This window comes from Curcuma longa, chromosome 3, assembly GCF_044706935.1.
Source record: "Curcuma longa cultivar G26 ecotype Majalengka, Jawa Barat chromosome 3, ITB_CL_G26_1.1, whole genome shotgun sequence".
Classification (NCBI taxonomy): domain Eukaryota; kingdom Viridiplantae; phylum Streptophyta; class Magnoliopsida; order Zingiberales; family Zingiberaceae; genus Curcuma; species Curcuma longa.
The window spans coordinates 7545495-7570921 of NC_133863.1; the positions used below are offsets into that span (position 1 = coordinate 7545495).

The 25427-nt window shown below is 37.3% G+C and overlaps 6 protein-coding genes across 6 annotated transcripts; 3 read left to right on the top strand and 3 right to left on the bottom strand.

Annotated features, from left to right (window-relative positions):
* The first annotated feature begins 377 nt into the window (after nt 1-377).
* On the top strand, nt 378-2124 carry LOC141823921 (alpha-humulene 10-hydroxylase-like). Its single transcript, XM_074711124.1, has 2 exons — nt 378-1366; nt 1475-2124. The coding sequence occupies exons 1-2, from the start codon at nt 434-436 to the stop codon at nt 2096-2098; spliced, it is 1557 nt and encodes a 518-aa protein (XP_074567225.1). The 5' UTR covers nt 378-433; the 3' UTR covers nt 2099-2124.
* A 7044-nt stretch (nt 2125-9168) lies between these two features.
* LOC141825125 (alpha-humulene 10-hydroxylase-like) lies at nt 9169-10919 on the top strand. The gene is made up of 2 exons (XM_074712516.1): nt 9169-10161; nt 10270-10919. Exons 1-2 carry the CDS (start codon nt 9229-9231, stop codon nt 10891-10893), a joined length of 1557 nt encoding a protein of 518 aa, XP_074568617.1. The 5' UTR covers nt 9169-9228; the 3' UTR covers nt 10894-10919.
* A 1513-nt stretch (nt 10920-12432) lies between these two features.
* Nucleotides 12433-14543, top strand: LOC141825434 (pentatricopeptide repeat-containing protein At3g21470). The gene has a single exon (XM_074712818.1). It carries the CDS (start codon nt 12545-12547, stop codon nt 14204-14206), a length of 1662 nt encoding a protein of 553 aa, XP_074568919.1. The 5' UTR covers nt 12433-12544; the 3' UTR covers nt 14207-14543.
* Nucleotides 14544-15959: 1416 nt separating this feature from the next.
* LOC141825527 (dirigent protein 2-like) lies at nt 15960-16720 on the bottom strand. The gene has a single exon (XM_074712905.1). It carries the CDS (start codon nt 16683-16685, stop codon nt 16149-16151), a length of 537 nt encoding a protein of 178 aa, XP_074569006.1. The 5' UTR covers nt 16686-16720; the 3' UTR covers nt 15960-16148.
* A 1634-nt stretch (nt 16721-18354) lies between these two features.
* LOC141824192 (phospholipase D delta-like) lies at nt 18355-21762 on the bottom strand. Its single transcript, XM_074711437.1, has 10 exons — nt 20842-21762; nt 20635-20751; nt 20331-20525; nt 19963-20229; nt 19796-19864; nt 19554-19701; nt 19309-19457; nt 19052-19222; nt 18763-18960; nt 18355-18648 (listed from the first exon to the last, which is right to left on the bottom strand). The coding sequence occupies exons 1-10, from the start codon at nt 21760-21762 to the stop codon at nt 18355-18357; spliced, it is 2529 nt and encodes an 842-aa protein (XP_074567538.1).
* Nucleotides 21763-22599: 837 nt separating this feature from the next.
* On the bottom strand, nt 22600-25275 carry LOC141825357 (MICOS complex subunit MIC10-like). Its single transcript, XM_074712741.1, has 3 exons — nt 25087-25275; nt 24554-24672; nt 22600-22819 (listed from the first exon to the last, which is right to left on the bottom strand). The coding sequence occupies exons 1-3, from the start codon at nt 25241-25243 to the stop codon at nt 22808-22810; spliced, it is 288 nt and encodes a 95-aa protein (XP_074568842.1). The 5' UTR covers nt 25244-25275; the 3' UTR covers nt 22600-22807.
* Between the last annotated feature and the right edge of the window lie 152 nt (nt 25276-25427).

Consider the following 25427-nt stretch of genomic DNA (forward strand, 5'->3'; position numbering starts at 1 on the left):
ACTTAATCCCTAGCCACCCAAAAACTTAATAGAAAAATTGATCTATCACCAATTATTTAGTTATTTAAAATTAAGATATCATACAATTAACTAAAATTCATAACTAATTTAATTAGTTCAAATTTCAAAATTAATGATTCAACTCATACAAATAATTGAAATTGGCTAATACAGTCACATCAATATATATAAGTGTGCATAAAATTCAGATGACTGGTTCTTGATCAGCCAAAGAAATATTTAGTTGACATGGAGGGGTACGAGGGTTGAATAGTGAAAGAAGAATGCATTTTAAATTGTACAAGAGCATACGTACGGTGATGGCTAAGTGAGCTTTAGATCTTCTATAAATGCATGCAAGATAAGGAAGAGAGCTCAATCAATCCGATCACAAACATTAGCATTTAAGTGCTTTACTACTCGATCCACTTGCATGGCCATGGAAGCTAATTCCCTCTTCTCCCCTTTCTTCTTCGTCACTCTCTTCCTCGGATTCTTCATAACTATACTGATAATGAGATCAAGGAGCAGAGTGCATAAGCAACGAGCACAAGTAGTATTAGCTCCTCTCCCACCCGGCCCGCCCAGGCTTCCCCTCATCGGAAACATCCACCAACTCATCGGCGGTTACCCTCACCGTATCCTCCTCCAACTCGCCCGAACTCATGGCCCCCTCATCTGTCTCCGACTCGGACAAGTCTACCAAGTCGTCGCCTCGTCCGTGGAGGCCGTGGAGGAGATCATCAAGCGCCATGATCTCAAATTTGCTGACCGACCCACAGACTTGACCTTCTCCAGAATATTGCTCTACGACAGCGACGGAGTCGGCATGGTCCCCTACGGTGGCATCTGGAAGCAGAGGAGGAAGATTTACGCCATGGAGATGCTCAACTCCCGGCGCGTCAAGTCCTACGCCACCATCCGCGTGGATGCAGTCCGTAAGCTCACGGCGGAGATCGCCCGCAAGGCGTTTGCTCAAACACCTATAGTCATTAATCTAAGCGAGATGGTGATGCCCATGATCAATGCGATTGTGATCCGAGTCGCGTTTGGCGACAAATGCAAACAGCAGGCGGAGTTCTTGCACCTGGTGAAGGAGGCATTTAGCTACGTGAGCAACTTTGCAGTGGCTGATATGTACCCCTCGCTCAAATTCCTCGACACTCTCACGGGATTGAAGTCAAAGTTAGAGGCAGTTCACGCAAAGCTCGACAAAGTCTTCGACGAAATCATCGCACAGCGTCAAGTTGCACTGGCCGCCGAGGCAGCAGAGGAGGATCTAATCATCGATGTACTTCTCAAGCTTAAAGATGAAAAAAATCAAGAATTCCCAATCACAACCAACTCCGTCAAGGCCATGATCGTGGTAAATGAATTACATATATACACATATAAAGAATTAATATAATGTTTATTATTATTATATATCTTTAATTAAATTGCTAGCTAATAGCTTCTTCTTATCGATCTTTAGGAAATATTCTTGGCAGGGACGGAATCATCATCAACGGTTATTGAATGGGCTATGTCAGAGTTGATCAAGAACCCCAAGGCAATGGAGAAAGTCCAAAAGGAGATGAGGGAGGCTATGCAAGGGAAGACCAAGCTCGAAGAGAGTGACATCCCCAAATTCAGTTATCTAAATTTGGTGATCAAGGAGACGCTGCGGCTCCACCCCCCTGGGCCTCTGTTGGTCCCGAGAGTATGTTCAGAGACGTGCGAGGTCATGGGATATCGAGTGCCTGCCGGAGCTCGAGTGCTCATCAATGCATTTGCACTGGGTAGAGATGAGCAGTACTGGGGCTCTGATGCAGAGAGCTTCAAGCCAGAGAGATTTGAGGGCAGCTCGGTGGATTTCAAGGGCTTCAACTTCGAGTTCATTCCATTTGGTACAGGGCGAAGGATCTGCCCCGGCTACACATTTGGGTTGTCGTCCGTGGAAGTTACACTGGCTCACCTCCTCTTCCACTTCGACTGGAAGCTTCCTCAAGGCATGAAGATCGAAGATTTGGACATGACGGAGATTACTGGGATGTCCGCATCAAAGAGATCACCTCTTCTCGTGCTTCCCAAGCCAATAATTCCTCTGTCTGTCTGAGTCAATATGATATTGTTGACGCTTTATATAGTCTTTTATATATATATATATATATATATATATATATATATATATATATATAATAAGAAAAACACGCTTATCGAATGTTAAAGAGATCTATATTTGTATCAAAATAAACTAGTAAACTATATATTATAGATATTTGATACAACTTAAACATTTTTTCTTGACAAAATCAACCCTTTTTTCAATAGTGCATGCATTTATAGAAGCTTGATCAAGCTCACTTAATTAGTCATCACCGAAATGCTCTTGTACAATTTAAAATGCAAACTTCTTTCACTAGTCAACCTTCTGCCCCTCCAAGTCAACTAAATATTTATTTGACTGAATTGAAGGACCAGTAATCTGAATTATATGAACATGTTCCCTAATCTTTAAATTGAATACAAATATATCTCAAATATATAATTTAACAACTTAATTATCTTGTAAAAACCACTATCTTTTATTTTCCATAATTTGTAGCCACGCAAAACCTCGTAATTAAGCACTTTCAATGAATTTTTATGCAGAATAGAAGAAAAACAATAAATTTGTCTGGACATGGAGTCTAAATATAAATAAATGACGATGCAGAAGAGTTATTCAAAGTTGACGACTGGACTTAATTATACATAAATAAATTAACGCTTGGACGTGGAGTCTAATTAAATGACGATCGATGCAGAAGAGATATTCATAATTGAGGACTTGTACATAAATAAAATAACACAAGTACTGTATTAATTGAGTTGAGACGTATCGATCAGGAAGTAACACTCAAGGTTATATAATTCGACAACTGCAACATTATAGTCTTTTTCCGCAAAAAAGGTAGAATCCACGATTATCTATAATTAAGGAGGTAAATCGAAAAATTATAATTGATCACGACAGAAGAGAGTATTACTCAACTTCATCGAAATTCGAACCCTTGTCCTCTTCTGCAAATATACTTTATTGTAATCAACTCAGTTATACCTAAGAGCGCAACGTTATAATCTTTTAATAAATTGATAATCAAACTCAACATTCGGTATTGTCATATTGAGTTTGTCGAGATAATCAAGAAATTGATTTTAATTAGAAATGTGTGGATTGCAATCTCAATTATAGTTACCATTATTTCTATATTGATTGAGATTGTATATTATATTAATTATTATCATACTTATTTTAAATATTTTTCATATATTATTTTAATAATTTATATAAATTAATTTATTAGACTACGATAATAATAATTAATAATGAAGTAATTATTATTTCTTTTTATTTTTCCTTCATTTTCCTTCATTAAATCATCTCAATCAGTCTTATGAACTCAATACCTGAGAGTGGCCGGCCCGATCCCACGAAAGTTTCTCACCGACCACCAGGGTAAACGAATAAACATGGTTCAAGAATTGGCATTAAGTGTTGATCTATAAAATATTTTAATTTCAATGTATTTTATTAGGTCAGTATTGCCTAAAATAATCTAGAAATTTATTGAACTTTCGTTTGGTATATATTCTTCCTCGACCATTTGATCAATTAGATTTCAATGCACCATAATAAAAAAATATATATTTGGGCTGGGCTATAGCCCATGATAGCCAATATTTCTGAGACGAGTGCACCAACGAGGTCACCACACATCGTGCTTATCGAGCCTAGGGGTGAGTATTCGGTTAAAATCAAACCGAACCGAACCAAATAAATCGAAAACCGAATAAACTGATTTTTTTTTAACCAACCGAACCGACCGAATTTCCCAATAAAAACTGAACAAATCGAATCGATATTTTATCGGTTAATTCTGTTTTCGACCGAATTAATCAAATTTTTTTAAATATTATAAAAATTTTATTAATAAATTAGAGATTTATATATTTATTTACTTAAAATTTATAAATTATTTTTTAAATTTAATTAATTCGGTTAATTCGGTTTAACCGAATAAGAAAATTTAAAACCGAAATCGAACCGAATTAACCGATTATTTTTAAAAAAATAACCGAACTTCTGAAATAACCGAACCGAATTAAAAATTCGGTTCGGTTTGATCGGTTTAACTGAATTTTTGCTCACCCCTAATCGAGCCCATAATTTCTCTATCATAGTTACCACACATCGTAACCAACTCAATTATATCCCGGGAACATGCACTTCATCTCCAAATATGATATTACAAATGCTTTATATAAATATAAATATATAAAATAAGAAAAATATGCATACCCTATGTTAAAGAGATATTTTTATACAAAAGAAATTAAAATTTATATATTAGTCATGGCTCTTTTTAATTAGTCAAAGTAATTATTGTTGATAATTTATAAACTCCAATAGCTAGAAATTTAGGCCAAATTGTATGATGGCTTCTAACGTTTTATGAACAAACATAGTTGAATAATTTGCATAATATTGACCTACAAAATATTTCAATTTCAATGTATTTTATTAGGACAGTTTTTTCTAAATGAATCTAGAAATTTATTGACAAACATTTTTCTCATGAATTGAACTCAATAAGTTTAATTTTCACATAATAAGACATATTGACGTTACATGCTCGTTCTATTTTCACTAATTAGTTAGTCAACATGCTCGTTCTCCTATTTCTAACCCTTACATCATGCAAATTTCTAATTTTTTTGATGCATGGATATGGTGGTCCTGTTGGTCGCATCATTAAGTACGAATTTTATACCCAAAAGATTAATAAAAAAATTGATCTCTCACAAATTATTTAATTATTTAAAATTATGATATCATCCAATTAACAAAAATTCATAACTAATTAAACTAGTTCAAATTCCAAAATGATTCAAATCATACATATAGGTTTACCACTTATTGAAATAATTGGAATCATATATATTTACAACATAAGGTTTTCTAATAGGGTGTGGCTAACAAAAGTAGTGTAAACATAATAATTAATTAATATAGCTTGTATATAGTTGTATGTTATGTACACAATATGTCGGTCCAAAGAAAAATCTATTTTATGATCTATTAAGGAAAATCATGAGCTATAATTTTTCTGTACCAATTAACAAATTATAAATTAATTCAAAGATAAATTGTAATGTTATGTCAGGTATCTCAATAAAAGAAAATCTATTAACATGCTATTTTATATACTTTTGATTTTTGATTTTTTTTCTTTTTTCAATTTAGTGAACTATATCTGCCAATATTAGCAACATTCTCTCATGGACATAAATTGTAATGTTGCAAATAGGGGGAGGGATTGGCTAGATTTTTTCTATATCAAAAGAGGAATATCTTAAACATGCCAAAATACTTTTAAGAATTATAAAGTCATCCAAATAATTTTATTATGATTTAAAAAAAAATTATTTGCTATAACATGATTAATTTAAGGAGGTTGAGCTAATCTAATCATTACTTAACTTAAATTGTAATTGATCCACAAGACTGAATTGATTCTATGTACTCAAATAAACATCATCATTGTTCTTTTTAATTGGTGAAAAAATATGTTGCCTATAACATGGATAATGTTTACAATAGCTTGAAATTTAAGGCAAATTAAAGACTTTTAAGGTTCTTCAAAATTTCTTATTAACGTTTGATTGGACAAACATTAATTAAGTGAGGTGAAGAAGATGTCGACCTACTAATTAAATGAAATTTATTGATTTTTCATTTAGTAAATTTCCTTGCTCGACCACTTTTTCAAGTGGATTTGTGTGAGATTAATTTGCAAGCACCAAAGTGATTCAGTGAAAAGAATAATAGATTAATAATTTAAGAGATATCGACCATTTCCCTAGTCATATATGAACCAAGCAAGTTGGACTTTTAATTAGGTTAATTAGATATTCAGACTTATTTCTAATCCTTACATATATCATGGGCTTAAATATTCACACTTATCCACATATTTGACTAATTGGAGGGTCATGAGTGTTGACTTTTGAAAGATGTATACTTGGAAGAGAGGTGGTAGTCGTCGAGATTATTTAAGAAGGATGGAGGTCATTACACGAAACATCAACTTAATTAAGATTATTTATGTACAAGTCCAGTCGTAATATCTCTGATTCTCTTCTGCATCGTCATTTAATTGGACTTCACGTCCAAGTGTTGATTTATTTATGTACAAGTCCAGTCGTCTACTTTGAATATCTCTTCTGCATTATTGTCATTTAATTATATTAGTTAGACTCTACGTCGAGACAAATTCTTTAATTTGACAAGTCGTCTACTTTGAATATCTCTTCTGCATTGTCATTTAATTATATTAGTTAGACTCTATGTCGAGACAAATTCTTTAATTTGACAAGTCCAGTCTCTACTTTCAAATTCTTTAATTTGCCTAATGTGAATTTAGTTTGTGTAAATTGATTACATAATTAAATTTAAAAAGGGAGGAACAAGACAAATTTATTTATTTTCCCTTCTATTAAAATAAAAATTCATTGAAACTTATGGGGTTTGTGTGGTGTGTGGCCGCAAATTATGGAAAATAAAAGATAGTGATTTTTACAAGATAAGTTATTAAATTATATATTAGAGATGTTTGTATTCGATTTAAAGATTTTTTTCGATGGGCGATTGACTAGATTTTTTTCTATATCAAATTAAAGAGGAATATCTTATTTTCCAATAGTTTGAAATTTAAGGTAAATTAATGAGTTTTTCAAAGTTTCCTATTAAAGTTTAATTGGACAAACATTAGGTGAGGTGAGGAAGATGTTGACCTACTAAATTAATGAAATTTATTATTTTTTATTAATAAATTTCTTGCTAGACCACTTTTTCAAATGGATTTGTGTGAGATTAATTTAGATACTCCAAAATGGGTTCAGTAAAAACAATAAGATTTTTGGATCAGTGCAAGTTAGAAGGGGTGAATAACTTCGATTCTCCCTGTTCATCTATAAAAGGTTAATACGCAACGGAAATAAAATACAAATACAAGAAAGCACAAACACAAAACAAATCGATTTTATTTGATTTGTTGCTGCCCAAGACGACAATTCCAAAGCATAGTCCTAGAGATCTATCCCACTATTCCTTCTCTTTTTTGGATATCTTTCAAAGACGGAGAAATCTCTTACAACACTTATTGTTTACAAGCAACACAAACACAAAGAACAAAATAGAAATGAAAAGAAAAACACTTTACAATTTAAAGAAAACTTTGCTTTAAATGCTTTGTTGTCACTCTGGATTGTCTGTTGATGATGAAAAATGCAATAACATTAATTTCATCTCTAAAACTTAAAGAATCGACACCTTATTCTTCAAACAAAACCCTATTTATACAGTTGTTGTTCGAGTTGATTTTTGCCTACCAGTTGATTGAGCTTATTCGCCAATCAATTGATGATCGTTGAATGTTTGTTAAATGATCACTGACAAAGGATTGACGACTGAGATTACTTGAAATTTAAATACTAATCGATTGAATTGATAATGCCTAATCGAATTATGGCCAATCGACTTGGTAAGCTTTTTACTTTTGAGTAATTAGTTGATGATGCAGGGGCAACACATGAGGAGTCGAACTTCAACGGGTCATAACTTTTGACTTGGGAATCAGAAAGAGGCACGATCAGATGTGTTTCGAAGCTCTTTTAGAGACCTTTATTCAAGACGGAATAAAACTCATACTGGCCCACTTTTGGCCCCATCCGACATCGTTTTGTACTCCGTTCGTATCTCCAAACTTATTTTTTACTATTTATAGTAATTTTCTTTTTAAAATTTTTTGGGATATTTTTGACTTTGTCAAGCTAGGGTTTTTAGGTTTATAGCCTATTTATAAGCGTGTTTAGTCGTTTACGACCAATTTGATTGCTTAATAAAATTTTTCCTTTTTTGGCAAAAATCTAGAAGCGGCGCCATCATCGACTTCTACCTATTTTTTCAATTTCTCAATCTTGATCTCTTTTAAATTCTCCTCCAATCTTTCGCCTTCGGAATAATCTCTATTTTGTCCGGCGTCAGCTGATGTGCTCGTCAATCGATTGATGAACCTCCTCAATTGATTGATCACACAGCAAATCACCTTTTCTTCCCTTAAACCTCGAATTCAGAGTTTAGCGTTGTTAACCTTAAGTTCAACCTTTTCAAGGCTTAAATCACGTCTTGCTTGGTATTTGATTGGCCTCACCCTACCTAGACTTTCTTGTTTAACATTTGGTCACCCTTGACTGTTGAGATTTTTCGTTGCCCAATATCCGATCAACCTTGATCTATTGGGACTTCTTCTTGTTGGGATTACAATCAAAATCTCATATTAAAAATACATGAAAAAAATCATGAATTTATAAGATGGAAGATATATATCTTCATTGTATTAATGTCTTTTGGGTAAACTCTAAAAATAAAACCATGAGAACTTAGGCCTAAAGTGAATAATATTATAAACTTCTCTACTGTGATTCACTTAAACTTCTTACTTCGCCTATGTTGATTATATATCAAAATCTTAAACTAATATGTTGATTATATATCAAAGCTTGGTCAACCTTTACGATTGCACCAATAATCTCTTCATTTTTATGTTTGATAATATATTTAAATTAGACTAACTCATTGGCTCGCTCAACTTCTTACTTCGCCAATATCATTCGAATACGAAATTTCATAAAATATTTCCTTTTGTGAATCCTAACATAATAATATTTTTATTTTATTATTTAAATAATTAAAATATTGAAATTTTCACTTAATCCCTAGCCACCCAAAAACTTAATAGAAAAATTGATCTATCACCAATTATTTAGTTATTTAAAATTAAGATATCATACAATTAACTAAAATTCATAACTAATTTAATTAGTTCAAATTTCAAAATTAATGATTCAACTCATACAAATAATTGAAATTGGCTAATACAGTCACATCAATATTTATATAAGTGTGCATAAAATTCAGATGACTGGTTCTTGATCAGCCAAAGAAATATTTAGTTGACTTGGAGGGGCACGAGGGTTGAATAGTAAAAGAAGTATGCATTTTAAATTGTACAAGAGCATACGTACGGTGATGACTAAGTGAGCTTTAGATCTTCTATAAATGCATGCAAGATAAGGAAGAGAGCTCAATCAATCCGATCACAAACATTAGCATTTAAGTGCTTTACTACTCGATCCACTTGCATGGCCATGGAAGCTAATTCCCTCTTCTCCCCTTTCTTCTTCGTCACTCTCTTCCTCGGATTCTTCATAACTATACTGATAATGAGATCAAGGAGCAGAGTGCATAAGCAACGAGCACAAGTAGTATTAGCTCCTCTCCCACCCGGCCCGCCCAGGCTTCCCCTCATCGGAAACATCCACCAACTCATCGGCGGTTACCCTCACCGTATCCTCCTCCAACTCGCCCGAACTCATGGCCCCCTCATCTGTCTTCGACTCGGACAAGTCTACCAAGTCGTCGCCTCGTCCGTGGAGGCCGTGGAGGAGATCATCAAGCGCCATGATCTCAAATTTGCTGACCGACCCAGGGACTTGACCTTCTCCAGAATATTGCTCTACGACAGCGACGGAGTCGGCTTTGTCCCCTACGGTGGCATCTGGAAGCAGAGGAGGAAGATTTACGCCATGGAGCTGCTCAACTCCCGGCGCGTCAAGTCCTACGCCGCCATCCGCGTGGATGCAGTCCGTAAGCTCACGGCGGAGATCGCCCGCAAGGCGTTTGCTCAAACACCTGTAGTCATTAATCTAAGCGAGATGGTGATGCCCTTGATCAATGCGATTGTGATCCGAGTCGCGTTTGGCGACAAATGCAAACAGCAGGCGGAGTTCTTGCACCTGGTGAAGGAGGCATTTAGCTGCGTGAGCAACTTTGCAGTGGCTGATATGTACCCCTCGCTCAAATTCCTCGACACTCTCACGGGATTGAAGTCAAAGTTAGAGGCAGTTCACGCAAAGCTCGACAAAGTCTTCGACGAAATCATCGCACAGCGTCAAGTTGCACTGGCCGCCGAGGCAGCAGAGGAGGATCTAATCATCGATGTACTTCTCAAGCTTAAGGATGAAAAAAATCAAGAATTCCCAATCACAACCAACTCCGTCAAGGCCATGATCGTGGTAAATGAATTACATATATACACATATAAAGAATTAATATAATGTTTATTATTATTATATATCTTTAATTAAATTGCTAGCTAATAGCTTCTTCTTATCGATCTTTAGGAAATATTCTTGGCAGGGACGGAATCATCATCAACGGTTATTGAATGGGCTATGTCAGAGTTGATCAAGAACCCCAAGGCAATGGAGAAAGTCCAAAAGGAGATAAGGGAGGCTATGCAAGGGAAGACCAAGCTCGAAGAGAGTGACATCCCCAAATTCAGTTATCTAAATTTGGTGATCAAGGAGACGCTGCGGCTCCACCCCCCTGGGCCTCTGTTGGTCCCGAGAGTATGTTCAGAGACGTGCGAGGTCATGGGATATCGAGTGCCTGCCGGAGCTCGAGTGCTCATCAATGCATTTGCACTGGGTAGAGATGAGCAGTACTGGGGCTCTGATGCAGAGAGCTTCAAGCCAGAGAGATTTGAGGGCAGCTCGGTGGATTTCAAGGGCTTCAACTTCGAGTTCATTCCATTTGGTACAGGGCGAAGGATCTGCCCCGGCTACACATTTGGGTTGTCGTCCGTGGAAGTTACACTGGCTCACCTCCTCTTCCACTTCGACTGGAAGCTTCCTCAAGGCATGAAGATCGAAGATTTGGACATGACGGAGATTACTGGGATGTCCGCATCAAAGAGATCACCTCTTCTCGTGCTTCCCAAGCCAATAATTCCTCTGTCTGTCTGAGTCAATATGATATTGTTGACGCTTTATATAGTCTTTTTATATATATATATATATATATATATATATATATATATATATAATAAGAAAAACACGCTTATCGAATGTTAAAGAGATCTATATTTGTATCAAAATAAACTAGTAAACTATATATTATAGATATTTGATACAACTTAAACATTTTTTCTTGACAAAATCAACCCTTTTTTCAATAGTGCATGCATTTATAGAAGCTTGATCAAGCTCACTTAATTAGTCATCACCGAAATGCTCTTGTACAATTTAAAATGCAAACTTCTTTCACTAGTCAACCTTCTGCCCCTCCAAGTCAACTAAATATTTATTTGACTGAATTGAAGGACCAGTAATCTGAATTATATGAACATGTTCCCTAATCTTTAAATTGAATACAAATATATCTCAAATATATAATTTAACAACTTAATTATCTTGTAAAAACCACTATCTTTTATTTTCCATAATTTGTAGCCACGCAAAACCTCGTAATTAAGCACTTTCAATGAATTTTTATGCAGAATAGAAGAAAAACAATAAATTTGTCTGGACATGGAGTCTAAATATAAATAAATGACGATGCAGAAGAGTTATTCAAAGTTGACGACTGGACTTAATTATACATAAATAAATTAACGCTTGGACGTGGAGTCTAATTAAATGACGATCGATGCAGAAGAGATATTCATAATTGAGGACTTGTACATAAATAAAATAACACAAGTACTGTATTAATTGAGTTGAGACGTATCGATCAGGAAGTAACACTCAAGGTTATATAATTCGACAACTGCAACATTATAGTCTTTTTCCGCAAAAAAGGTAGAATCCACGATTATCTATAATTAAGGAGGTAAATCGAAAAATTATAATTGATCACGACAGAAGAGAGTATTACTCAACTTCATCGAAATTCGAACCCTTGTCCTCTTCTGCAAATATACTTTATTGTAATCAACTCAGTTATACCTAAGAGCGCAACGTTATAATCTTTTAATAAATTGATAATCAAACTCAACATTCGGTATTGTCATATTGAGTTTGTCGAGATAATCAAGAAATTGATTTTAATTAGAAATGTGTGGATTGCAATCTCAATTATAGTTACCATTATTTCTATATTGATTGAGATTGTATATTATATTAATTATTATCATACTTATTTTAAATATTTTTCATATATTATTTTAATAATTTATATAAATTAATTTATTAGACTACGATAATAATAATTAATAATGAAGTAATTATTTTCTTTTTATTTTTCTTTTATTTTTTTATTAAATCGTTATGTTCAAACGCAACACTTTCTTACTTCTATCAAAAAAAAAAATAAAAAATAATCCAATCTAATTACTTTTCTATTCTGCTGGTGCTTAGTATTTCCTTTTTGTTAAAATCGATTGTTTAATTTTTTATATTGATACGATTAATTATTTAATTATCGGAGAGGTTCATCGTCGTATTCCCTCTTCTCTGTTTCCTGTTTTCTCTGTTTCAGATAGAACGCGGGATCCTTCTCAGCAATTCAGGTGATTCCTCGCCATGAGAAGCTTCATCTCATGCTTCCTGCAGAGCAATTTGTAGCATGAGGCTTCCGTCAGAGCCTTCCCGTGCTGCTCTCCGAGTGTTTGTCTAAATGCCATCGAGCTACCTCTACCTGAGCCAGCTCCACGCCTCGCTTATATACAAGGAGTCGCACGACGTATCACACTGGACTCGGTTGTTTAGAGACTACCTTTCCCGTGGTTTTCCCAAGGAAGCGCTCCTTGTATACAGCCGAAACCTCCCTGATAGAATCCACCAGCCCATCCTGCCTTTGGTGCTCAAGGCATGCGCCTCACTCTCCTTGGTCTCCTTTGCGCGGTCTCTGCATGCAGAGTCTGTGAAGATTGGGATTAGCCATGAACTGTTGGTCGGAACCACCTTTGTTTCTGTGTACTCGAAATGCTATCGAACAGATGATGCCAGAAAGATGTTTGATGAAATGCCTGAGAAGAACGCCGTGACCTGTAGCGCGATGATTAGTGGGTATTCGATGAGGGGTGACATGGAGTCTGCTTTGGAACTCCTGAGGTGGTTGCCTGAAAGGACTCCGGCAATCTGGGCTCTGTTGATTGAGGGCTTCATGAAGATGGGTGATGTCATGGCTGCGAGGTGCTTGTTTGACCGGGCTCCAGAGAAGTCAAGGACGGTCATCACGTGGACTGTAATGGTCCATGGTTACACTATGAATGGCGATTTGGAGGCAGCAAGAGCGTTGTTTGACCGGATGCCTGTGAAGAATGTGTTTGTGTGGTCATCCATGATCACTGGCTACTTTAAGAAGGGCGACAGCAAGGAGGCCCAGTCTCTTTTTGAGCAAATACCTGTCCGGAATTTGGTGAATTGGAATGCTTTGATTGCAGGTTACACACAGATCGGTTGCTGCGAGAAGGCATTGGAAGCTTTCGAGCAAATGCAGAAGGACGGGTTCCAACCTGATGAGTTCACCATTGCTAGCTTGTTGTCGGCATGCGGGCAGCTTGGTTCTTTGCATCATGGAAAGATGATCCATAAGATAATCAAGAGTAGTGGAATTAAGATGAATCACTTTGTCCTTAATGGGTTGATCGATATGTATGCAAAGTGTGGGAATCTCGAACAAGCAAGGAGCATATTCAACGGGATGAACAAAAGGAACACAGTGTGCTGGAATTCAATGATTTCGGGCCTTGCAAGTCACGGCAAAAGCAAAGAAGCACTTGAGCTTTTCACTGCCATGGAGTCATCAGAAGAAAAGCCTAATGCCGTCACCTTTCTTGTTCTTCTTTCAGCTTGCACACATGCGGGATTTGTCAAGGAAGGACTAGAAATCTTTTCGAAGATGGACAAGTATGGATTGGCTGTAGGAGTAGAGCACTACGGATGCTTGATAGATCTCTTAGGAAGAGCAGGAAGACTGGCTGAAGCATATGATATGATACAAAAGATGCCAGTGGCACCCAATGAAGTGATATGGGGAGCATTGCTTGGTGCTTGCAAAGTTCACATGGATGTTGAGATGGCTGCCAAGGTGATGCTTCAGTTAGAGCCATTGCACTCACTTGCCCGATGCGATGCACCATATGTGATTGTATCGAATATTTATGCTGCTTCAGATAAATGGCAAGAAGCAGAGAGGATGAGAAGGGCAATGCTGGATAAGGGGCTTCAAAAGTTGCCTGGTTGTAGTTCATTTGTTGTGGCAGATAAAGAGCACCAGTTCAACAACTCTGGTGCCATTGGGGAATCTCCCATGCTTCAAGCTGTAGGACTCTGAGCATGAAGCTTCTGCATATTGCAGGAACATCCAATTCTCTTGTCAGGGCAGTAAACTATAAATTCTCAACATCAACTAGACAGCATAATTAAGCGTTACATTAGTGAGAATCGGTCAGCTACGGGTGGATCTTGAGATGAAGTTGGCTTGGACTTGCTTCTTCAGCCACATCACTTGAGTGCCTGAGCATTGGCTATAAGATTTGACCTTCTAGCTAGGCATGAATTGATAAAGAAATGTAATACATCAAATTTATGTTGTCGTATTGGTTAAATCTGATATAAACTCTATAAGTATTAACTTATTCATAATGAATATCAATAACAAATATTTCCTTCCTTGGATGTGCTCAGGGAAAGGTTGGTCCTTCAATTGGTAGAACTTGCTAAGTTAGTGGCCAACTAGTATCAGGAATTTCTTATTTTTCATTGTTCTAGTCGCTTGCAATTATGAAAGAAGAATGATAGGATGACAGAATCTTGCTTACTGTAAGCATCAAGTATACGAGGCATGAAATTAAGTGTTTACTCTTAAAATAAATGAGTATAAATTTAGTGGGCTAGTCCAGTTTGCTCGAAAAGAAATGATACAGTAGAGCTAATCATGATCCTTTATAGTATAAATTTAGTGGCATAATACAAATTAACTTAATAAAGATGAGTTTATTAACGGCCTCTGTGTGTGTGTACAGAGAGAGAGAGTGAAGATTGCAGAAATGTAAGGTAGCAGGTCGTGACCGTCTCTTATGGCCGGATCGATTTGTCAACGCTTTGTGGATACATATGAAATTTAATTTGGTCAACAATTGACTAAAGATAATTAACTATACACCAACCGATCATTCGAGAAGTTTTTGAGAAGTTTATTGTTAAGTGGGAAGGGGATCTATAAGCTTCGATGAACGGGTCCGATACGCTAGCTAACTGTGTGTATAATTCAAATTGTAAGGTAGATTCTTCAAACGAGCATGTGTTCTTTGATTCATTTTTGTCAACTCTGTTGGATCCTGTCAACTGCATGTTCACATATATAAAATTCGATCAAATTAATTAAGTATATACATATTATATATATAAACTTTGAAGCTCTTTCTCTTCAGGAATGGATCGAAGTCATGCATGATCGATGCAACGTAACTTCATATGGCAATCACTTGATATATATATACCAACTAGCTAGGAATACTAAATGTACATCCTCATAGAAAAACATATATACACTGGCTAGTGATCGATAGTGCATGCTACTTTGCTGAAATATAAGCACCTTTAATTTTAATTATATAGGACATACAGTATGGAGAGATCTTGCCAAGCTACTTAAGGGACTATTTCACTGTCAGTACTATTAGAATGAAGATTGGTATATATTAGGCAGAAAACCTTTTCTTTTTCTTTCTTTGGTTTGACAAAAAACAAAGGCCTGAATTTGTTTATCAGAAAGACATGAATTTAATGTGTTTATCTGCATTAAACTAGAGCTCTGGAGACGAACTAATGAATAATTCAATATGAAGATGAATAATTCAATATGAAGTCAGCTTACTCCTCTGTGACTGAAACCGGAGCAGAAACGTCAAGCTTCTCGAGAATTGGTCATCTTTCCACCCAACAATTTAGAATTTTCAATTGGTTATCGTTGAATTAATTGGATCAGTAGGGCATAGTTGATCCCAAATTATATTGGTTAGTCTATATATATATATATATATATATATATATATATTATGAATATAGAACTTTGGAGACAGTAATGAATAATATATATGTGATCATTGCATTCAACTTTGGAAACATGTACGTATCTATATGTTTATTCAATATCGTTGGAATATATATGAACTTCACCCTGATACAGTGATACTCATCAATCATAAACGACGACGAAACGGTAATACATAAGTATGAAATTGTGAATTTTAAAAGCAAATTATCAGGTAATTCTAACGAAATGTGATGTAAGCGTCGAGCTGTCCGGTGAGGGTTGTGTTGGTGCTGCGTACTTCCGTCGTCAAGAGATAGCCTCTTACCAACCGGAATCTTCCAGTGCCGCCGGTAATCGCCCGTTCGAACACGGTCCCGAGCGGGGCGACGGGGAACAACCCCTGCAGGGCGAGGGAGCTGCCGTTGTACTCACCGGCGGTGAACACCAGCTGGAAGTTAGTGAGGCCGGAGTTCTCAGCCATGCTGGAGCCGACTCCCATGCCTTGATTCCGACCAATAATCGGCGAGTCGGGCTCCACCCCAGCTCGTAGAAGGTTGTCGTAGATGATGATGTTACCGAAACCGGCGCCCGCGGTGGAGCCACGGCGGCGCTCGACGGCGTAGACGACGGTGGCGTCGGGGCCGGAACCGAGGACCCTCTCGTGGTTGTAGAAACGCAAATGGATGTAACCATCGAGGCTGGCGGCGGCGGCGGAGGCTGCCAAGAATGCGAGGAGGAGGAGGAGGAAGGAGGAGGAGGAAGGAGATGATGCCATTTGCAAGCGCTTAATTAATTGCGAAAGGATGGATAACCAATTATGCGGTGATGGATGGGACTGTGAATCCGTGATGCTTATATAGGCATAAACCATGCAGATTTCAACGTGGGGTCCGCATAACTGTGCACAGTGCCGGTCAAATAAAACCAGTCGCGTCGCATGGAGTCCCACGTACGCATACTTGATTAACGAAGGCGACTAATCTAAAATCCAAGTTAATGTTAATTAGTGAACTAATGGAAATTTTAAAAGTGATTTAAGAGAACCGATCGATCAGTACGTGTGGCATTAATTAATAACCGCATTTAGTCGATTGCCGGTGTTTGGCGTCGGATATGTGTCATGAATCATGAATCATGAATCATGATCACTCACTTTAATTAAATTAGGTGATATTAATTGCTACCTTTTAATTCAGTTTTAATGTTTAGTTAATTATAACTCGAAATTTTAATATGAACATATATGTCACGTAAGTGAGCCTTTTTTTTCTCTACTTTCTCATGAAACTTCGACTAACAATTTCACTGGTTAAACGAGGATTGCAAGACTCGTTCCATGGCAACTTGATAGTTGACTTTGACAAACAATTTCACTGAGATTATTTTTTATATAATAAACGCGTAGAAGGTCAAACTTGGAGCTAGCAGGTCCTCCACGTTTCTTAATGATTTCTATATTCAAAAATACATAGATTATTAGGTAAACTATGCCATATTATAGAAATTAATCACCCCTACCTTGTACGCATACATATTATCGCAAACAATTACTAAACTAATTACACGTAAAGATATTGTCAATGAATTAAGTTCACTACCAAAAAGAGTTGTTTGATAATATTTATTTAGCTAGCATCATCGATCGGGAAGGTGATATATAGGGATGGTCCTTGTGACTATGTCCAAATTATATATATATATAGATAGATAATTAATGTTTAAAAGACATTGACTTTGAAAAAAGTTTCATTAGGAAATCGTCGTTGCAAGTTAATTTCAGATTGTGTTTTGAAGAAAAAAGATGTCGTGTAAGGCCCGTTATTTGACTCGGTGGAACGTAAATTTCTATAGTTATGACTTATGATCAAAATTATTATTACAAAGGATATAACACTAATAACTCAGTTTGTCATATATATATATATATATATATTCCAATATTAATTATTTGGTTAATATTGTGATATGTCAAATGAAAAATTATATAAATGGAAAATATAAAAGAAAACAAAGCAAATTAATTAGGATCATACATCACTATTAGTAAAGCTTAAAGAGGTGGTTAGAAGTATATATCCAACAAAACTCATCATAGTCTCATCATATATATGTTCTAATTAATAAATGAGTGTTGCTATAATTAATACGATTTAAAGCATGCATATATAAGAGGAATTAACGTAACTTGATTTCTATGGATGCATATGTATAGAAATGGCACGATGGAATTAATTAACGTACCTTGATTTCTAGCGTCGTTACGTTCATTAATTCATGCTCCGGCGGTGCGCCGGCGTGGGCGGTTTTTGTCAAACAAACCATGCGTGCAGCTCGTAATTAACAGCATCAAATTAATGATTCGATATGTATATAATTATAGTTTTCTCATATATATTTACACCATAAATTTCCTCTACGTACGTACGTACGTCAACTTCTTCCTTCTACGTGGTTAGCACATCAGGGAGAGTGGAGTGGGCGCCCAGAATCTTGCCGCCCACGTCGGGGAAGCTCTCGCAGCCGGGCAAGGGACCGACCGTCCCGTCTCGCTCCACCACGAGCGGGTACTGCAGCAGGTGACCCTTCATCTGCTTGATCTCCGGGGAGGCGTAGGAGTGCCAATTGTCCTGTGCAAGACTGTTGACGTGCCTGACGCATTCAAGGCTCTGCGGCTCCTGGAAGCAGTCACTCAGATCGCCCATGTGTTCCGCCCAAAGAGACATTCTGTACCCGTAAACCTATAAACATCCCACCAAATATATGTATATATATCATCATCTAGTACGTAACGTATAGTACGTGCGTCCAAATTAAAGAGACCATGCATGCATGAGGATATATTACGTACTGACCTGTCCGCGAGGATGGCCATGCCTTGAGGCCCAACTGTAGTGTGGCTGATACGCACCCATCGCGATCTCAGTGTCCCTGGAGCCCTCCATGGATCTTTGGTTAATGTTTGCCGATCCAATGATCACAGCTTCATCGTCCACGATCATGCCTTTTGAATGAACATAAATCATGAATCTACGGAATTTCTGAGACAGACGCTGCAGCCAAGTTAATTTCAAATTTAATTTAATTTAATTTCCAATGATATGATCAGAGATAGATCTGCAAAGTAAAAAATAAAAAAAAAACCTGAGCAGCGTTTTCTTGACTCGCGTTACTTGTTTGCGTTTGTTTCAGAAGGGGTTCGCACTTGCCGAGACAGTAGAAGTTTAAGTAGTCCTGAGGGTGCTTGGTTTCAGAGAGACCAGCTTCTGTGAGGGCATCTCCGATGACTTTGTACATCATCGATATTGTTTGCCCCTAGAACGTAACGATATATATAGTCATCGACATGCATGATAATGCAGGAATACGTACGATAGGAAGAATTTAGCTAGAAGATGGACCTGCCAGAAAAGTATTTCTTGCACGGCACCACTGGTGGGAATTCCCTCGGGCCACATTGGCACCACAACATAAACTGCAAATCGGTCTTTGGACTTGATTTTGCTCACAATTTTCAGTGCCAACTCCATGGGTATCAAATTATCAGCACCTGCTTCAGACGTGAAAAAAAAACAACAAGTCTCGATCGTTACTTACTATGATATCCCCACTCTAAACATAGAGATCGATCGATACAAGAGACTACCTGCATTTTTGTATGATGGCCAAAAGTAGGAAGAGCCAATGAAGTATTGATTCTCTATGTAGATGAAGTGTTGTGCTGCTCGTATTGCTTTGACGTACGCAGTGTGTATGCTTTTGTCTATCTTCAAGTTCTTCGCGCAGACAAGATTCTGCAACGAGGAAATTAAAGACAGTTTCAGAAAGACATGCATGCCGATCGAGAGGCCTCAAATCGTTTTATGAGAAATATAATTGCAGACTGACCATCGCCTCTGCTTCCTGCACTACTTTTGGGAATCCTTTAACTGACCCTGAATCGATTGATCGGAAAATCTAGAAGCAGCCGTACGATTGTAGTTGAATAAATACGTACGTGCAGTTAGAACTAAAGAAGAAGCTATAGAAAGCGTCGTGTTTAATTAGTAGAAAACCTGGACGTGCCAATTCTCTGGATCATTTTCAGTGGAAGTTTGGCTACCAGACTCGTAGGCAGAAGGAGAAAGAATCCATGAAATCCTTTCGATCTTAATCAAGGCATCATCATTCCAATGTGTCACTTTTCTCAACTTGAAATCTCTCCATTTCGTAGCTTTTCTCCACCTTTGTTCAAAATTTGTCAATATATCATGTGCCGCTGGACCTTCTACTTTACAGTGTAAGTCATGCCACGGCTGCCTCGGCCCTTGGTTATTATTGCCCTGTATGCTCAAATCGTCAGTCAAATGAAAACAGGATTGTCGAGTACTGCAGAGTACTTAAGTGTCCTGCCTGCATGCATGCATGCATGATTCATACTCACTTGAAACGTAGGGTTGTGGATATCTTTGTGGAAAACAGTATCAAGATCAGTGAAGAGCCTATGCTCAGGAGTGTCGTAACGACCGTCGCAAAGATCAAGTCCGCCGATGAAAGCTGTTACTTTCCGGTTGTTTCCATTCGCATGGGTGTCCATGATAACACATTTCTGATGGTGCGTGAACAGAGTTCCGACGACCTATATATGTAACAAACAAACAAGCAAGCCGTGAGTATATGTTGCTCTCGATCGATCGGAGCAAGTAGAGTATATATATATATATATATATATATACTGTATGCCATACATGTTGCTTGAAAATGCTTAGCTTGTTGCTTGCATAGCGAGGAGCCAACACACAATGCACGCTTGAATGCTTAAAGTACTTGCGAGTTTCTTCATCATGCGTGTGCATGACACCGTCCTGCATGCCATTAATATATCCGCCCTAATTAACTCATGTCGAACCACATATTGAACATTAATTAATTTGCACACTTCGTCATCTACTTACTGTTTTCAGAAGAAACTTGTCGTGCGAAGTCTTGTCGTCCCAAATCAACATCACCACGCGAACCCCTTCCTGTGTCTTGTACCTCAAAAGCTCCCCGAGAGTCGAGTCCCCGCCGTTGGGCACCGGCCTCGTCGGCTCCCTCACGAGCTTCACCCTGTGGTAGACTGACCATCCGACTATGTAGATGAAGTGATGAGCTTCCACGATCGCATGGCATATGTCCTCCCAGCACTTGCTGTGCTCGAAGGACTTGCCGTTGTCTAATTCAATCTCAGGCAGCATGTTATCGGGGACATGAGCATCTTGGTAAAGGGTGATTTGGCCCCGTCTATGGAGAGGGAAGTATGCATTGGGCACGCCAGTATAATCTGGACCTGCACCGATCCCATCTCTATACAAAGGGTTGCTGTCGATGCTCTTGAACTGCAGGCTCAGGTGAAGATCTGGATATGGCCTCGTAGCCACCGCACTGTCATCGATCACAGGAAACCAGCCAGTGAGCGGTTCCCCTGACAGGATTCTCTCGACGGGGATCGTCGCTGTACCGATCATTTGGGCTCCAAACACATCGTTGTCCTTCACCTGGAACTCAATCTTGTCGGTGGGGTGGGCGACGGGCACGCAGAAGTGCTCTTCCCAGTTCGGGTCTTCGCTGTTGGGGATCACTCTGGTCTGGGCTATCGTTGCTCCGGCAACACAGACGGAGACGTAGGGGTCGCTGGTTATCATCTTGCTCATTCCTCTGTGGTTGCTCTCCGAGTGCCTGCGAGGCGCAGAGCAGGCTCCGTACATGGTGAAACACTTCCTCATCCTCTCCGACATGAGATCCATATTGGGAAGCGATCTGGCTTCCAAGATCCAGATGTCCAGGTCCCCATGCAAGAACTTGAATCTGCCAGCATCATATGACCTTTTCCCCATTCCTCGCTCTAACAGGAATATATATATCCACAGGCTAAGACACCATCACCTGCATGCATGCTCTCTCCTGCATCTTATTTATATATCTTGGCTAGATCTGGCTGATAATTTCTGCAAGTATATTGATCGTTATGCTGTTGAAGAAATAGAATTCACCTGATCGAAGAAATCGACACCGGAGATGGTCAGTAGATAAAGAAAGAGAGGATACTCGAAAGAAACAAAAAATCAGTTTTAATCATGGGAAGGGCCTTGCTGTTGGTGGAGCGGTTATTTCGGTTACATGGAAAATACCCACCGCTAGAAGTCTAGAACTAATCCCATAACTCCTGAGAACAATTCAATTAATAATAATAATAATAATAGTATATATAAAAGAAATGTTGATGATGATAGTATAGACATAACCTTAATTTTAGAGTGACTTTTACATCCTCAATTTTCAATAAAAAATAAAGAAATTAAATTGTTCTATGAAATGTAGTCGATTCATCGAGGAATTTTGCATATAGTTGTAATTCCTATAAACAAAAATTGAAGATTAAAAAACTAATTCAACAATTTTGAATAAATTTATCTAAATTTAAAAGAAATATAATTAGTAAGTAATACATGGGAAGAAATTTATAACCCTGAATTCAATTTATGCGTACCACGATCTTTGGAAATTTAGAGTACGTCAATATTATCCAACTATCTAATCACTCTCGATTGTATAAATTTAATTGTTCATTGTAACTCAGCTCAACTGGCTAGAAAGTGACGGAAATACACTATTGTATCATTTTTAGCCAACAAAAATGAGTACAACTGAAAATATCAAATACGCAGTATAGATAATTCAAAAGAAGTTTATCACATTTTCTCCCAGTATTTAAGCAAAGCTACCACAAAAGCAACAGGAAGTTTTGATCCAGCAGTACAGACTACAAATCGATACAAAGGGAAGGGAATTGCATCTGTCAAGCAAGTGCAACAGATATGATGATAAAGCAAGAGAAACAGTTATGTTGAAAAATTCCTTAATCATAGGTCATCTTGGTCTTTACTTGTCAGCCTGTCCAGAAAACAAGTATCAGAGAATTAGAATCCAAATGATGTGCACAATCATTACACATTGTGGGGGAACCGAGCCAAATGGATTAGCATTATGTGATCGATAGCAATAGAAAAGTTTCTTATTTGAGTGGTCATATAAGAAAACATGTTGCTTCATTGTGATGACTGAGGGCTTTTTATTTGGAGTTCCTTAACTGGTCCAAACATTCATAATATTAGATGTCTACATCAGAAAATCATGTTCTTATCTACAAGAGGTCAAGTGTCAAAGAAGATAATCCACAAAGTGAAATTCAAGTAATAAAAAGAACTGTGCCACCGTGGACAACCAAAATGAATCCATGCTCACAAGGTAAAAAGAAATGGATGTCTATCATCTATAAGGTCATAGCTTCAATCAAAAACAAAGAGAGTAGCATAGCCTAGGAAGTAACTAAAGTTTACATATAATGAGAAAACATTAAAGTGCGACTAAAATAAGAAATGCACATTAATCCCAAATTTGATTTAATTAAAATATAAAAATAAGAACTGCCAAGTTGACAGATACTTTCTTGCTCTACCTATAGCTACAAACTATTTCCCATATGAATCATTCCACATATGTCAAATGAGGCTGGTCAGCTGGTCTCGATCACAAACTCATAATAAATTCATTTCAAGATTGACTTGTCCAAAACCAGGTGGAATCAGCAGTGATTTTGTTATAATTTGATACTTCAACAGCATGTTTCAACAGTGTGTCAAAGAAAAATGTTTAGCATGAAAAATACTGCAACAAAATAATGGCCCCTCCCCTACGCCCTTAATCCAAAAGGGCTCAGACCAAATAGCATATCATCTGATGCCCCTAGCCTGTATAAATCCAGTTCCCATTAACTGTATTGTATATACAAAACCAACTACTAGGTTTCCCATTAGCTTCATAATGAATGAAGCTGTAAGTTTCAGATCACAAAGTCTATAGCTCAATTTGCACCACACTACCAAACTTCCAAAATCTGCAAGCAGAGAAACTGATCAGCATAGCTACGAACCAGTGTCAGGTATTTTATCTAATTATGTTCACTGAGTGCTCATACAAGTGATCCCTTTACAGAATGCTTGTGATACAAATTTTAACTCAATGATTGTGTGTGGATGAGTTCATGGAGCAATTGATGGATCACACACTACTGCATCAAGAGAGGTTGATCAAAGGAATAATCAATAAAAAAGGAGTGAATGACTTATACTGCTTGATGATAACTTGCTGCATTGTTCTACTTCTACTGAGATATCTGATGCATCTTCTAATCAGTTATTGGAAGTTGAATAATCCTTGATTCTGTAGAATGTAGCGCACGATGTATTCTAGAATCATGAAAAAATACGAAGAAAGTAGAAACCATCAGAATTATGTGCAAGCCCAAATGGGAAGAAAATGGAGAACTTTGTTAGTCTATGACAGTTAACCTAAGAATTTATAAGAAATCCTCACATTAAATGGATCGTAACAAGTTTCTTAGTAACGTTTAAGTGAAGTAAATAAAACAAAAGCAAGGAGCATATACAACAAAAGCAAAAAATGTTAATTAACTTTATTCAGCTACTGACCAGAAAGCAACATCCTTATTTAATACTGGATTAAGGAAAACTAAGAAAATAGATCATAGTTCCACAAGAGATGTGTAAAACACAAAGGGACAAAAAGTTAAAAGATCATTATATAGAAAGCAGAAATAGCTGAAACCTTATAGGATGGCCATTTTGGCAAATAACCATCAAGAATGTAAGAGCAATCAGTATATGCCGATCCAACTCCAGCACCAGCGCCAAAAGCAACAGATGCCCACCTTGTAGTTCGACTCCCTTATGCAATAAAGCAACATGATGAATAAAAATGAAAATTTTAAAAATCAGCACAACTAAATAACCAAAATGAAACTACACACTTCATCTAGCTAGTCTCCCAGTTGACATTATATTCCAGAATGTAGTATATCTAAGTCATCGAGCATAAAAGTACCAAGTCTGATAAGCAGGAAAAATAAGTTCTAACGATAAGCATTCACCAGCATAAGGATTAAGTTCATGCTGACGAGATTAACGCAAAACCAATTTTTTATTGATTTAACTTTTTAAAAATGAATCATTTGCTTCCATAACTCGTGTGCAAAACTATTCCAAGATAGATATCTGAAGATACCGAAATCGCTTAAATCAATAGACTTCATCCGACTGTATGATCTGCAAAATAAAATTCAAAAAGGGAGTAAGTCTCACTGAAGAAGAGGACAGCAGCGGCGGCACCGGCGAGGGAGGAGTAAAGGAATCGGCGGGTTGATAGGTCTAGGCAGGCGTCCAACTTGGGATCCAAATTGTAGTCAGAAAGCGATGGCGTAGCCTCCTTCACGCCGCCATCGGTGGCCTCTTCCGCCATGACTACTAGAACCAGAAAAAGGGTTTCGAGATCAGGAGAGACAGAGGGAAAGAGAGCGATGCGGGTTTTCAAACAGTATAAATCCGAATCCAAATCATAAAAGGAAAAAAACAAAGTTTTGGTAATCGGGTCGGGAACTAATATAAAACCCGCATCATGTTTTTGGAAATTAAAGCAGAAAAAA